This window comes from Meriones unguiculatus, chromosome 8 (genome assembly GCF_030254825.1).
Source record: "Meriones unguiculatus strain TT.TT164.6M chromosome 8, Bangor_MerUng_6.1, whole genome shotgun sequence".
Lineage (NCBI taxonomy): Eukaryota > Metazoa > Chordata > Mammalia > Rodentia > Muridae > Meriones > Meriones unguiculatus.
Genome location: NC_083356.1, coordinates 67,309,363 through 67,326,076, shown reverse-complemented (window position 1 = coordinate 67,326,076; position 16,714 = coordinate 67,309,363). Strand labels below are relative to the sequence as shown.

The window sequence follows — 16,714 nt, the reverse complement described above, 5'->3', positions numbered from 1 at the left end:
GTAGTCTCATTCAGAATCTAATAAAGCTATCCAAGAAAATACATCAATATAAGTCAGCTTTACTGATTATAAACAAAGTTTGATTATTTGTTAATGTAAACAGATTCTAAGCTACAGAGATGAGCTTCAAGTTAAGGGGCACAAACATCTCAAAGTGACTATCCCATTACATAAAGTGATAATGCTATCATGAGAAAGACAAAACAGCATCAATGAATTGAGTTTTCTGTACTGTAAAATAATGGAAAGTATCATTTTATAGTTATGAAACTTATTTATGAATTACTAAATTACTTATTTACTAACTTAAATATTATTATAAAAATTCCTGAACTATTTCAAGTAAAAAAAAATCAAATCCCCAAATTCTCTAAAATCTTACTATTTAAACATAACTTTCTAAAGTGAATTATTATATAATTTTATATTATAGTATAAATATAATATAAATATAGAATAATATATTTATATCTTATATAATCTATAAAACATATAAATATATAATATATGATATATTATGTATACATATGTTTATACAATATAAATATAAATACTATAAAAATTAGTATTTTAAACTTTAGAATACCTTTTAAAATGTTTCAGAAACTTAAAAAAGAAAAAAAATGATTTTCACAAAACATAAGTTTCAGTATATCAAAAAGAAAAGACAATTAAGTCTTAAATAAATTAGAAGAAAAATCACATAACAAAGAGTCAATTTTGTAATAATATTTTTAAAGATTTATTTTTAACTATGTATATGGGGTGAAATATATGCACATAAGTATTGATGACCACAGATGTCAGAAATGGCATCAGATACCCTAGATCTGGAGTCACAGTTGGTTGTGAGGTATAGGATATGCATTCTGGAAACTGAGCCCAGGTCCTTTGGAAGAACCATCCCATCAGCCTCTAATTTTATGATGATATTAATAAAAAGTATGATAGAAACTGGCATAGAAGAAAGTAGGAAGACAAATATGTCATCAAAAGTAGAAAAATATCTCTTTTTGTCATCATCAAAGAATCGGCAAGGATCACTTTACTATTACTCAAAGAATGGGTGGCATATATTTTATTACTATTATAAGAATTTCTTGTACAAAAAGAAAATGGAAAAGGTTTTCTTATCAGTAATTCAAAGAAACTAAAGTCACATGTTTCCAGTTAGGCAATGTTTAGCCTGTTTACCTTTTAAGGACAAAATACAACTAGAAGTAGCCCACATGATTCTTAAAGAAGCCCAAAAAATGCTTGGAAATTTGTAGATTTCACTTATAAGAGATAATATTGCACCATATTATAAAGTTAATTTTAACTTCAGTATGTATATATTATGTGTTTAATATGTAAATAAATCAACAATTGTTCACAATATAAGTTCTGAATACTGTTAGGATTTATACATGTGCCTCAACCACTATAAAACTCAGATTATTGTTAAAAAGTACCTTCCCCTCCTTCTTAACACTAAATTCAGGCTCTTGAAGATCTTTCATGATTTCTGCTTTGAGATCTGGTGGTGCTGTTTTGCTAAAGTTGCAGGTTTCTGTTAAAAAATCCCAAAGCAGTTCTCCATTTTCATTACCATCAATAAAACAGTCTGTTATGTCCATGGTGGACAAAAGGTCATAGCACTCATACTTAATCCCCAGGTCATCCAGCATCTGAGCGAGATCAGAGGATGTGACATACTGGCAGAGGTCATCCCTGGGTAGGCGGGAGCCGTACTTTTTCCATAGCTTGTCCCAGCCACTAGTGCCTATAAAAAAAAAACAAAGTTCATGTTCTCATTATTTTTTCTTCCAATCATTATACGAGACATTTAGAGTAGAGCAGCAAACAAAATAATATTCATACCATTTGTAGGGTTTAATTCAAGTAGCATAACAAAACCAGGGAGGAGATTAACCAAGTAACTAAATATTTATCATATGAAATAAAGCTGTAAATGAAAAACAGAGGAAGAAATAGGAATGGTCAAAGGAATTTCAGCATTGCTGTTTTGCCTATGGTGCTCACAGAGTCTGTTTAATATGATAACATTTGAACACATTTGAAATCTGCAGCAACCATGTAGACATCACAGGGAAGGTTACTCCAGACAGAAAGAAAAACCATAAAGGATTGAAGCAAATGCAGAGCTGGCACATTTAAGAACTGACCAGCCAGCCAAGGAACTTCGAGTGAGCAAGTAGAAGTGAAAAACACATCAGTGAAATATTTTAGTATAGAATACTCTTCACTTAGAACAAAATTCAAGTAGTTTATACTTCTTTTTATTTTACTTTTTCATACTGATTCACAAAGTGAATATTTATTGAGTTAACACCGCTCTATGACAGAAGCCTAGGAACACAGAAGATCTCTTATCATACACTGACAACGAAGTGACCTGATTTTATTCATTTAAACCTGTCTTTCTCGTGCCAATTAGTTTTACTTGTTTAGCCTACATTTTTTTTGTTTGACTATCCCCATATACAGCATATATGCACATGATAATGTCTGTTTGTTTTTCACTGAACCTTTTATTTCAATGTAAACACATCTGCAATATACAGAGTTTCTGTGTGTTACATGTAGTCATTATTAAATCATATTCTCTTCTTTTGGATGGACTTTAGAACCTTGTGGTTCTGGTTTTACAAAATACAAATAAACAACTCTTCAGCTGAATTCAAACCCATGTGACCATTTTCTGTGTACCTGGGGCTTATACGCAGGCATAGTAATAGACCGAAAGGCAAAGGCACTGATCTTTACTTTCCTATCCTCTTAAGAAGCTTCTGAGGTAAAACAGCAGGAAAGTCCCAGGGCAGAGAATGAGAGGTTATTGAAGGTACTATGGATAAAAACTAATGCCATTTACTCCATGATTTTAATTTGTATGTGTGATACAGTGCGCCTAGGTAAACTAGGGATAGTCCAGTTAACTAAATTAATGAAAAATGACCAACATTTTTTGTAGTATTATTTCTTTTCTCAGGTTGAATATCTTAGTTAACTCCAAACTAAACTATATAAAAGGGTGATTTTTTTTTTGTATTTTATAATTTATAATTATTTATTTAGTACTTCTGACAAATAAAAGCAAATTTCTGAAATATTTTCTTGTTTTGTTAACTTTAAGAGGTTAATGTGACATTTCTTCTCTGTGGTAACATACTCTTCCATGAAATGGTGGGTTTGATAATAGGAACACCTCCTCGCAGTTACAGCTAAATGGCCTGAACACTCTTAGCTGCTCATTCTCATTTCCAGGAACAATAACAATGAAAAATGCTTACTTCTTTCAGATAACAATCTCTTATTCTCAATCAGTAATAAAAGCTTGTGAACAACTTATAAGAAGTGAAGATTACTTCTACCATTTTTTTTCTAATACAAAGTACTTTTTACCAAGTGTCCTAATTTAGACATGGGGTCATAGAAAAGATTGGATTTACATAATCTCTTCAAAATGGAAAACCAGACATTTCCCATATAAATGACTAATTTTAATTAACTAGAGGTAAAAACAGTACATGGTAATGTTCCCTTGAACGCAAGAGTTCCTGGCTCTAAATCCTCACATGAAGTAAAGGCCACGATTATAAGCAACAATTGCACCTGCCATTTTAAAAGTTATTCTTTATATGTGAAGACAAATTTTGTAGCACACAGTTTGTGCGTTTGGAACTGGTGATAATGGTAAGTACTGTGGTGTATTTAGAAACAGATCGTCTACCAACAAGTGGACAATCCACGGAATCCATTAAAGAACTCGTACAGGGATGAGGCGTGGTGACAGGTGCCTTTGCTACTAAAGTGACTGAGATAGAAGGACCATTAATTTTGAATCCAACCTATACTACATAGTGAAATCTTATGAATGACCTTAATGTCAATGTTTCATTTTCTAGTATTAGCCTGTCTTTTGTATGACACTTACTATGACCCTGGAAGCAAAAATCTAAATGTCTTCTTTGAAAAACAAAACTATACTACAAAGTAAATAAATTATTTTATAGGTGTATAAAAAGGCTATAATGAACTGTGTTGCTGATGGCATTAGAAATTCAATTTAATATAGTATTAGGATATATAGTAGCATACAAAATACTTAAAAGTTTATTTACTTATTAGTAAATCTCAAAGATTGGGAAAGATATTCAAGTGACATAAAATACGTAAATATAACCAATGTATTTGTTTGTTCTCACATTAAAAATATCACTTGAACTTTCTGTTCATTAAGACAAATGCTGTGCTGCTTGGGTTTTGTCAACTTGACTCAAATCTAGACATTGGAAGAGGGATTCTCAATTAAGAAATTTCCTCCATCAGATGAGCCTGTGAGATGTTTGAAGGGCATATTATTTTTTTTTTATTGCAAGTTAAAGTAGGTAGGCCCAGTGTGAACTGAGCCATCGGTAGGTAGGCAGGCCCAGAAACAGCCAGTAAACAACATTCCTCTACTGCCTCTTCTTCAGTTCAAACTGCTCGGTTCCTGCTTTGAGTTTTTGCTTTGACTTTTTTCAGTGATAGACCTGTAAGCCAAATAAACCTTTTTCTCCCCAAGTTTGTTTTGGTTAGTGTTTCATTACAGCAGCAGATGTAGATGCATACATACAAGGCAAAGTATTTTTCTTTTCTTTTTTTGTAAAGTTTTATTCTACTTTCAGTTGTGTGTGCTTGTGTGTGTGTGTGTGCACGCCCACTACACATGTGGATGTGAACATGCATTAAGCTAGAGTTACAGGTAGGCGTGAGCTTCCTGAAGTAGGCGGGGGATGGGGACCAAATTCCAGTCCTCTATAAAAGCAGTATGTACTCCTAAACACTGAGCCATCTCTCTAACTCCTGGAAGGATGTTTTCTGAGAAGATGGAAGCAAAACTATTTTGATTCCACTAGGTTCTCTAAATTGAATACTGTTGTAAATGACATTTCTACTAATCTAAAAATTAATTTAAAACAAATTTTATAACAAAGACAAAATATTCTAACTTTATCTAAACACATGAATCCATGCATGTGTTCACAATTGCTTTTTAAAATGCAGGCTGATTGAAATGGCTTACCTGATACAAGAATAATGAGAATTTTAGCATTGGCAGCTAAGAGACCATGGAAGAATCTCAGGGTAGCTGGAATATCCTTCACATAATACAGCATCTAGATAGGAGGGAAAAAGAAATGAGATGCCTTTCTATGCTGTTTTGGACTACATAGTTTGTATGCCTGTTGTTTGGACTACATAGTGGAAGTTCTGATTTTTCACATTGACTGAATTTTTATCAAGCAAACTTGGTTTAAAGGTTAAAGATGTTACAAAGTCAAAATAATAAGACATCTGGGGAAGAACAAATATTCCATTCATCCAACTGAGGTGGTCCCTGCAGAAATCCAGGCAGAGAAGTGAACCCTCAAAGAGATAAGAATAAAACCCAGGTGCAGACTGACTTCATCAACCTGGATGAGACTTTGGGAAGTCTAATAACAGCCAGTTTATTCCCAATGTATTTAAGCTCAGTATAATTTGGAGAAAAAAAAAGTTTCTGGTGTAATACAATCCTCGGTGCACAAGGAAGTATAATTACATTTAAACATAACTACAGGTAGCCTATCTCTAGATAGCTTAAGAGTCTAAGAGTCTGGCCTGGTGTTGGTCATACAGATATATAGACGTCATTTGGGCTATTAGCCACCTCTGGTGTGGTAATCTGAACAAGAATGGCTCCACAGGCACATATACCTGAGTGCTTAGGAAGTGGGACGATTTCTTGGAGCATGTATGGCCTTGTTGGAGGCGGTATGTCACCGGAGGTGGGCTTAGTGGTTTCAAAAGTCCATGCATGGCCATGGCCACATCTCAGTCTCTCTCTCTCTCTCTCTCTCTCTCTCTCTCTCTCTCTCTTCCTCCTGCCTGCAGAAGCAGATGCAGAACTCTACTTCTCCAGCACTGTATCTGCCTACATGCTGCCATGCTTCCTGCCATGTAACAATCGACTAAACCTCTGCAACCTAAGAAAGCTCCAGTTAAATGCTTTCCTTCATAACAGTTGTCATGGTCAAGGTGCCTCTTCACAGCAGTCCATGACTCAGAACCATGACTGAGACAGAAGTTAGTACCAGGAAAAGAGGTATTGCTGAGACAAACATGACCATGATACTTGGAAGAATGCAGATTTGGGGACTTTGGATTAGGAAAGTGAATGCTGAAGGATGGCTTAATGGGTCAAACTAGTAGGAACATGGAAGATAGTGGAACTGAGAGTGCTACAGATCATGACAGCCAGGCTCAAAAGTTTTCAGAGGAGAAGAATATTAATAAGTGACCTAGAAACTGTTCACTCGTGATATTTTGGTGAAGCATGTGGCTGTTTTCTGCCCTTGTTTAAAAAAAAAAATCTGTCTGGTGCTAAATTGAAGAGCATTGGTTTAAAAGCATTAGCCGAGGAGATTTCAGGACAGCCTCGGATTGACTACGTTGCTTGGTTATTAGTTTCCACTACTAGGCAGATCTATAATGAAAACAAGCAAGCTGAGCAAGAAAAAATACAAAATGTAGTTTGAGCAGAAAAGGAGTACCAGGAAATGTAATGACAATAGGTCCACTGCTCAAGTAGATAAAAAGTTGAAAGAAAAGCTTGATTCTAAATGGAAAAGCATAGTGACCCCAAGGCAAAACTCTACCCACCAAAGCTTCCAACTGTGGCAAGAAATTAGAGAAAAGCTTAGGTAATGAAGGAAAACATCAAAAACAGAAATCTGATATAAAAAACTTTTATTTTAATGAGGGGCCCATGTACTAGCCCCAGCAAGCAGAAGAACTTGGCAGTTTCGGTCACGTCGTTCTGACTTTGAAGTCAAGGATTCAAGAAAAGGGTTACAAAATCTCCCTCAGTGACTAAGGAAAGCTGCTGAGGCAGGAATGTACAGGAGTGTACAGGCCTTCACGGAGGCCCAGAAGCTGTGAAAGTGAATTCTAGATTTTGTTGGAAACCACAAGATGTTGAGTCATGGGATGCCTGCCAAGGAGAGTTGCTAAAAGGGTGTGGACCCAGCTCAAGATAAAGAAGTATGCTGCAATCAACAAAGATGAAAGGAGTAGAAGAGCTGAAGAATATTTTGACATCAGATCTGGAGATTCAGAGTTTAGAAATTTCCCTGCTGGGTTTTAGTCTTGCTTGGATCCACTATTTCCTCACTAGGCTCTCTTTCCTTCCTTTTGGAAAGTAATGGTTATTCTGTCTGTTGTATGTTGGAAGTATGTGATCTGCTTTTTCACTTTGACTTTATAGGGGATTACAGTTAAGAAATTTGCCATGACTCTGAGAAGAGACTTTGGACTTTTAAACAAGGTTGAGACTGTTATGGACCATAGGCACTACTGGAGTTAGACTGAATGCATTTTTCATTATGATATGGCTATAATCATATGAGGGCAAAGGAGTGGAATGTGTTGATTTGAATAAGAATGGCCCCCATAGAATTACATTTTTTGAATGCTTTCCTTTATAAGAGTTGCCATGGCCATAGTCTCTAAACTGTAATAGAGCATTAGAACACATAGACAGTAAAAGATTAATCTTCAGTGGGCTCTTTTCTTTAAAACTATGAAGTGACCAATGAGGAAGACTAGGAAACATTTGCATAAGGGCAATAAACACATCTAATAAAGAAATAGTGTATGATTGCTGAAAACACTAAATGTCTCCTGACACATAAAAGATTTGTTTTCTAAGGAAGTATAAACAGGTTTAGGACTGCTTAAATATGCTGGCTTTAGACTCATTTTTTTTTCTTTTTTGGCTTCTTATAATTGTACTCCTTTGAAGTCACTGTGAATATGGACTATAAGAAGAGTTTTGTTGTTAATTAAACGTTCTACACAAAATAAGACCATTACCTAATACTAACCAACTTCCAACACTGATGCACTTTTACTATCCAAAAATTTCAGTGATGCCTGGATTTAAAGCCTCATGCCATTTACTCAATAATCATTACTTAGTAGTCCATTACTCCTGAGTCATACAAGTAAAGTCCTTCTAAATGACTGGGTCATACAAGTAACATATTGTGGATCTAATATTATAAAGCATGTCCCTGCTATTATATACATACTATTGAAAATACCTACTAGAAAAAAGAAAAAAAAACGAGGATTCAGAAACTGTTTGGAACATACACACACACACATACACATACATATTTTTACTAGTCATCTATACCAACAGAGACATTGAAAACTTGCTAGAATGTATTATCATTCTACAGTTCTAAACTGTCCTTTTATATGTCAGAGAATATTTGTATTTACCAACACCCTTTTAAAGTAGAAAGTGCTAACTTATAAAACTAGAAACCAAAGCATTTTCATTTTAAAACATTAAAATATTATGTGTTCTCCACACAGATTTGTGAAAAGCATCCTTTTTGGAGCAATTGTAAGACTATTTTTTTACCTGAATCATATGAATGAAGTCCCACTTTTGAGGCTCTTCTCCCAGCACACGTTTTTGATATTCAGATGATGTCTCCTTGTGCCAAGCAAATTTTATGTTCTCCATGTTTGATGTCTTGGCAACAAGCTCTAAAATACCCAGCAAACGTAACCTATTATCAATTTTCATTTAATTACATATGGAAGCCATTTTCATTTAAAACTTTAATGCAATAATGTTATAGGACTATGATGGCTAATCTTGGTTGTCAATTTGACAGTTTCTGGAATCAACTAAAACCTTAAGAAGCTGATCACACCTGTGGTGGGTTTCTTGATGAAGGAAGAGCCACCTTAAATTCAATCATTTGAGGTCAGAATGGGCCTAAGAATCAAGGGCCATACCCTCTGTTGGCAGCACTCATAAACAGATGTGAAAAAGGAAGCTTTGCTTTTAGCCTGTGGGTGTTAACTCTCACTGGCAAGTTCATTTATCCTGCTGCTGAGGCATTCTCTTCCTTTTATAACCTTAAAGTAACCTACTTCTTTGGGATTCCAACACAGACTGAAGATCAGCTGAATCGTCCAGTCTTACAGACTGAACAACCACTGGATTCCTAAGCCTCTGAATCCAAAGGAAGCCATTGTTGGAATAGACAGATCACAGCATGTAAGCTACTCTGCTACATCCCATTTCAGTAGATATACATTAATTCTGTCAGTTCTGTTCCATTAGGGAATCCTAGTAAAAGGACATAAAAAATAAAAGGTACATTTTTTTCTTTATTATGTAGCTAAGGAAATTAAAAGTTTTGTCTAGACTTTTCTTTTCTCTAGTACTGGATGAAATTGGAGGAGAAAGGAAAAAAATTAAGAAGTAAATTTGAGGATGTGGTTAAATATAGCTTATATTATCTTAATACAGGATTAAATCAATTGCAGAATTTTGTGAATAGAAATTTTATATAAAACAGAATGCATGAAGTCAATAAAGAATTCAAGTATTCACTGTCATTGGTTTCAGATGTTTCATTTCTGCCTTCCAAGAATTAGGTTTTTCTCCAAAAAATTTACCAAATACATAGTAGTCAGTGTGTTATTAACCATTTGAATAAGACAAAAGAAACCCAAAACAAACAAACAAACAAAATGAGAGAATAAGCCTCTGAAAACAGAATTTAACACATACCTTTGTACTTGACAATTTGTTCAGCACTTGGTTCAACAACTTCATTGTGTATACAGATTCCTGGGTATTGAGCCTGGACTTTGGAGAGAATTTGAAGGTCAATTTCACCTAGAAGGTAAATAAATAGGTTACTTTGGATGTAGTAATTAAGAACAACTTAAACTGATTCACTTTTTGACTTATATTTACAAAGATTTACAAAAATATTAACACTTAACTGTTGTGCTGACTTAATACATATGATGTTCAAACACTAGAAGTAGAAATAATAATTGACATAAGGAGGGGTATGAATGTCATTCACTTGTTCTTTCATTCACATAATCTTTATTCATATATCTGTTACTGTCCTTCATTTGTTCAAAGTTGTCAGGGACTACAGGAGGCAATCACTAAATTTTGTTGTTGACAAATATAATTTTAAAAATTTGTCAATTGAAAAATGTATTTAAGCCAGAGATATTAAAATATGAGAAAAACACAACTTAGGACTGATAACTAATCTAGGCCAGAAAAAAAAACACTTTAAAAAAGGTTTAAAATAAAAATATAAATGATGTACATACACAATACAAAAGCATGGTGGATATTTCTTTTCAAAATTCATGCTAAGTTTCAAGTGCTCTCTTCTCAGGGTGAGAGGAGCATTTGATGATCAAATGTAAGGACTTGAGGTCAATCCCCAGATCCATGGTGGAAAGAGAAAAGCAACTCCCAAAAATTGTCTCCGACCACCTCCATTTGCACACACATGAACACACACACTCACAGTTATGGTAACCAATTGAGGCTTTCATGCCATTGAACGTCTTCTTCTATGTCTGACTCATTATTCTTTTACCTCCCATATCTCCTAATACTATGCCACATGTTTTTGCTGCTCATTAAGTCTAACTTTGGGAAGGTTCTGTTAACATCATTCACACCAAAATAGGCTAAGATAATTTTCATATCTTGCCAAAAGATATTTACATTTTAATGAAGGTTAACAGGTAACCTAATTAAATAAAAGTGTGAAATTCAATTTGGATATATTAGCAAGAGGGGAAAAAAGATAGTTTTTGTATGAATTTATTTTTTAACTAATTACAATTTATTCTTTTTGTATCCCAGCTGTAGTCCCTTCCCCCACCCCCTCCAAATCCCATACTCCCTCTTTCTAATACTCTCATGCCCCTTTCCCGGCCCACTAATAGAGGAGGTCTTCCTCCCCTTACATCTGACCCTAGCCTATCCGCCCTCATCAGGACTGGCTGCATTATCTTCCTCTGTGGCCTGGTAAGGCTGCCCCTCAGCACCCCCCAACCCAGAGGGAGGTGATCAAAGAGCCAGCCACTGAGTTCATGTCAGAGACAACCCCTGTTTCCCTTACTAGTGTACCCACTTGGACACTGAGCTGCCATGACCTAGATCTGTGCAGGGGCTCTAGGTTATCACCATGCACAGTCCTTGGTTGGAGTATCAGTCTCAGAAAAAAAACCCTGGGCCCAGATTTTTTGGTTCTGTTGCTGGTCTTGTGGAGCTCCTGTCCCCTCCAGGTCTTTATTTCTCCCCATTCTTTCATAAGATTCCCTGAACTCTGCTCAAAGTTTGGCTCTGAGTCTCAGCATCTGCTTCAATACCCTGCTGGGTAGAGTCTTTCAGAGGCCCTCTGTGGTAGGCTCCTGTCCTATTCCCTGTTTTCTCCCACTTCTGTTGTCCATCCCGTTTGCCTTTCTGAATAAGGATTGATCATTTTACCCAGGGTCCTCCTTCTTGATTAGCTTCTTTAGGTGTACAGATTTTAGTATGTTCATCCTATATTGTATGTCTAATATCCACTTATGAGTGAGTATATACCATACGTGTCTTTCTGCTTCTGGGATACCTCACTCAGGTTCTTTTTTAGACCCCACCATTTGCCTGCAAATTTCATGATTTCCTTTTTTTTAATTGCTGTGTTCCATTGTGTAGATGTACCACAATTTCTATACCCATTCTTCAGTTGAAGGACCTCTGGGTTGTTTCCACGTTCTGGCTATTACAAACAAAGCCTCTATGAACATGGTTGAGCAAATGTCATTGTATACTTGGGCATATTTTAGATATATGCCTAGGAGTGGTACAGCTGGGTCTTGAGATAGCACTATTCCTAATTGTCTGAGAAAGTGCCAGTTTGAGTTCCAAAGTGATTGTACAAGTTTACATTCCCATCAGCAATGGAGAAGGGTTCCCCTTTCTCCACAACCTCTCCAGCATGTATTGTCACTTGAGTTTTTGATCTTAGCCATTCTGATAGGTGTAAGGTGAAATCTCAGGGTCGTTTTGATTTGCATCTTCATGATGACTAAGAATGTTGAGCATTTCTTTAAGTGCTTCTCTGCCACTCAATATTCCTCTGTTGAGAAAGGGCGATGTGGCTGTGATCTCTGTCACCCCTTTGACAACCAGGGTTGATTTGGCTGATCTGTCTGGCTAGGTGGGTGTCCCCTTCTTTTCTCACCCGCTCCATGTGTGTCCCTCCCCAAGCTGCATCCTTGGTTGAAGAGGACAACTTTCCCCAAATAGAGGAGAACTGGTCTTCTGTCAAGGGTATACGAGTATCTGCGCTCCCCTGCTAGAACCTCCAAACAAGCTCAAGAAATAGTTTTTAAATATAGGGGTTCAAAAAAAAAGAACAAATAACGTTTATTCAGTGTCAACTCTATTTTACATTGTACTTTATATTCATTTTACCATTTAGCCATCACAATGAGTGAATTTGGTGGTATTATTATTAATAATAATTATTTGCTACTGCTACTATATTATCATTTTCTGGTGAGTAAAATAAAGTTTGGGTAGGTTGTCTTAATTAGGTTTTTATTGCTATGATAAAACACCATGACCAAAAGCAACTTGGGGAGGAGAAAATTTGTTTTACCTTATACAACTTGTAAGGCCATCACTAAGGAAAGCCAGCACAGGAACCTGGGAGAACGAACTGGTACAGAAGCCATAGTAATGTTGATTATGAGATTTCTCCTTATGGCTTGTTCAGCCTGCTTTCTTATAGGACCTAGGATCCCCTGCCTAGAAGTAGCATTGCCTACAGTGAGCTGTATCCTCCCACATCCATCATCAGAAAATAACACACAGACTTGCTAACAGACCAATCTGCTGGAGGCATCTTTCCCAATGAGGTTTTTTCTTCACAAATGACAGTAGCTTGTGTCAAGCTGAATAAACCTAGCCAGCACACCAGGAGAACAAGACCCTCTGAATCAAGCAAGGCACATACAAGCTCACAGAGACTGAAGCAGCAAGCATAGAGCCTATATGGGCCTGCACCAAGTTTTTTTCCTGACAGTAAGAACAAGTGGGTCTCTGACTCTGGTGCCTGCTATTAAGACTCTTCCTCCTGTTGGTGTGCTGTGTTGAACTTCAATATGATCGGTTTGGTTGCTATCTCTTAGAGGCCTGGTCATTTCTAATGAGAGAGAGAGAGAAAGAAAGTGGATCTGGAGAAGAGGGGAGCGGGGAGAGGGGGGCTAGAGGGAGAGGAAATTGTAATTAGAATGTACTCTATGATAAAAGAATCCGTTTTCAATAAAAAGGAAAGAAAAAACACTGTCCGGCACAAAGGTCATATACACATCATTCATGCTTAAGACATGTTTGGAAATGAAATTCCTTTGACCTACACCATCAAAATAGAGATTTATCTGCTGATAGCTCCAAGTTTGTCGCTTTCACTAAGCAACGGCATTTTGAGAAAAAAGATGTCTGATATCCTTTTTATCCTTATTAGTCCTTGCCTACAACTGTGCCTGGGCATAGTTGAATGTGCTGAATAGAGAGAAATGACTAACTAATGACTATTCTTCCCACAAACTCCTTTCTAGTTATTTCTCCAAGTTCTTCTTATTTAGAGGCTTTGCCCTGACTGATGTCCTGAGTCTTACCCGTTAGTGCTTCTATATGTGCTCTTCTTCCTGAATCTGTGCTTCTCTTTCATCCTGATCTCTCTACCTACTGCCATTCTTTCCAAAAGTCTCTTTAGGCTATGCCCCATCACTTGGAGAGGCAGAGCTCAGGAGTAACCAACCCCGATGGAGCCCTGCATCACTTTGTTCATATATTGACCACGTAAGAGCTCACTAAACACTGGGCTACGACAACTTATCTGCGTCTTCAAACATGATCTTGACTGCAAGCTCTGCCATCTTATTACTAACCACACAAGCAATCCAAATAGTGATGTGCCTAAAGTTTAAGATACGCTCATCTAAATCTAAGTTATTTATTCTTTAAAGTCCTTCGTACTAAGAACTAAAAAGCTATCAATTCCTAAGAAGCCATCTTTAAAGCAAAGCAAATGATGTTTAAAAGAAACAAAAGTAAAAGAAGGGCAAGAAACTGGCAAAAGAAACTGAAGTCTAATTAAAAAGAGAGAGATACCAACCTGCCCCAAGGGACTACAAAAGGAAAGTTAAATTAAAAAATCAATTATAAAGATATAAAATTCAGCATAGAAAGAAATAACTGACATATCATCATGTTCCCTTCTGAGGCTTGATGATATTTTCTGCTAGGATGGATCCAGATATATTAGAAGTTCTCAAGTGGCAGATCATATCTAGCTCAGCCCTAGTCATGTATAAAAAAGGCATTCTCTTGGGATACTCAGAGAGCATGCAATTCTTTAACCGTAACTGCTAGAAAACAAGCAAAGTGGGCAGTAACCACTCTGGAATCTGAGCTCTGGGCATGCAGGATCCTTCACAAACCTGAATACATAACAGGAGGAGACAACAGAACTGTTTCTTCAAGAGTAAGCATACACAGTCTACTTCTAACTGTACAGGCGCATTAAAGAAATCTCAGATAGACACATCCTTGAAATGGCTGTAAGGTCTGGCAAAAGTACATTCTCTGAAGACAAGAGACATTTTCAGAAAAATATATCACCAAACAAGTTGGGTAATCATAAGTTCCTATTTCTCAAGGATACTTCCACTTTATGCCCTTTGTCTTATTTGATGGTAGTGTCTCCCTTTTCCTTTTCTCATTTTTCATTTTTCACACAAAATGTGATTAAGAACACAAACAGCAAACAGTACAATGAAAAGACAACTCTCAATACAGACCTTTCAATAATAACTTTATATATTAGTGGCTTCAACTCCCCAGTCATAAGATAGAAGTTAATTGGATGGATTTAGAAAGTCCAACTATTTATTATCTACAAGAAATTCCTACAACTCAAAGGAGGCACCACCTTGGAGAGAAATATGAAGAAGGAAGGAAGGAAGGAAGGAAGGAAGGAAGGAAGGAAGGAAGGAAGAAGGAAGGAAGGAAGGATGTCACTATTCTACTAGCTGACAAAAATAGACTTCCAAATAAAGATTAATCAAAAGAGATTTAAAAAGAAAAAGATTTTTGACGAAGGAAACAATTAAATAAGGAAACATTACAATCCTAACCATAAACTCTGGCTCATCCAGTTTCATAAAAGCTGACTTGAAGACACAGATAACTTGCCAAAACAGGCATATTATCTGAAGAAAAATAGAGAGTGGAACATGATGTCATACATCAAATCAATATAACAAGTATCAATAGACTACCTGTTCCACCTTAATATCAAAGAATATAGAACTAAAATAAACCTCATTCTAGAACACAAAATAAGTCTCAACAAATACAGTGAAACTGAAGAAATTCTGTGTATCCTGACCTCAATATAATAAGGCTTAAAATTAGCAGCAAAAGAATCTCCAGAAATCACACAAATTCATGAAGATTAAATAATATACTACTGGATGATGACTGGGTAGTAAAAACTCAAAAAGGAAAATAAAAGGTTACTGATTTTAAATGCAAGGAAAGCAAAACCCAATCAAACTTATGGGACATAATAAATGTAGCCTTGAGAGGAAAGTGTATATCTTTAAGCACCTACTATAGAATGAGAAAGAGCACAAATAAGTGACTTAGTGATGCAAATCAAGAGTTTAGAGAAACAAGAACCAAACCCAAACCCAGAAGATAAGGAGAAATAATAAAAACCAGGGAAGAAATTAATGAAATAGAAACAAACAAAAAAATCAAAACAAAGAATCAATAAGTCTGAGAGCTGTTTCTTTGAGAAGATAAAAATTGGCAGACCCTTAGTCAAAATAATCAAAAGAAAGAAAAAGAAAAACAAATTAACAGAACCCAAGTAGAACAAAGGAACACTACAACACCAAAGATAATCAGTTTATCATAAGGGAATGCTTTCAAGACCTATATTCTTGGGTTAGAGATATGGTTCACAGATGAAAGAAAATAAAAGAGACTTGAATTATCAAACCATTCAGAAATTCACAGCACATTCAGGAGTAAATGTGAACTTGGGAGCCATGGACTTGCTTCAGTGAGAAAGACAATGTTTGCGTTTCCACTCGTGTGCAAATACTATTAGTCCTTACTTGGGAAGGGGCCAGTTAGGCAACTTATTTTTGACATTCTGAGACTTGAAGCACATAAACACCTAAAGTTTTTTGCATTCACTAAAGCCTTATCAAGAAATGGTATTAAATATCTTCATTTTTAAAAAGTCTACAAATTTTCCTGTGAAAATGGAGATATAATTGCTGTATTTGAATATATCAAATTTTTCTAGTCTTCTTTGTGAATAACAGAGCAAATTAATGGTTTTAAACTGATTTTCTCTGTTAATCATTTTGTGGAATTTCAGCAGTTAGTAAAATCCAAATATGTGTCAGCATAAATCAGTGTATTATAGAGAACATCTGTCAGCATATAAGCAGCCTGCCTCTAGGTTGCTTAGCAACCTGTGACATCATCATCAGTCAGCCGCCAGGGGCCTGGGATAAAAAGACCCCATATCTTACTTCTCTCTCTCTTCTCTCTTGTTCTCTCTGCCTCGGTTTCTCTCCCCTCTCTGGTTTTTCTCTCCTGAGGCGCCTCTCCCACCCCCCTTCTCTCTTTTCTTAGACTCTCCCACTCACTGTCTCTCTGTCTCTTCTGTCTCTGTGTGTGTCTCTCTCTCCACCTCAGTACAATAAATCTCTTCATACCAAATCTGCATTTTAAAATATAGAACAATATCTTCTCAAATTA

The 16,714-nt window shown here is 36.0% G+C and overlaps 1 protein-coding gene across 2 annotated transcripts in view; it reads right to left on the bottom strand.

Annotated features, from left to right (window-relative positions):
• Positions 1-718: 718 nt before the first annotated feature.
• Positions 719-16,714, bottom strand: part of Hnmt (histamine N-methyltransferase) — a 29,089-nt gene continuing 13,093 nt past the window's right edge. For both annotated transcript variants that reach the window (XM_060389685.1, XM_060389686.1), the window contains exons 4-7: positions 9,626-9,733; positions 8,459-8,586; positions 5,069-5,162; positions 719-1,765 (exon numbers count right to left, since the gene is read on the bottom strand). In XM_060389685.1, the coding sequence (XP_060245668.1) occupies positions 1,404-1,765; positions 5,069-5,162; positions 8,459-8,586; positions 9,626-9,733 (692 nt within the window). In that variant the 3' untranslated portion in view covers positions 719-1,403. The remainder of the gene's footprint in view (positions 1,766-5,068; positions 5,163-8,458; positions 8,587-9,625; positions 9,734-16,714) is intronic.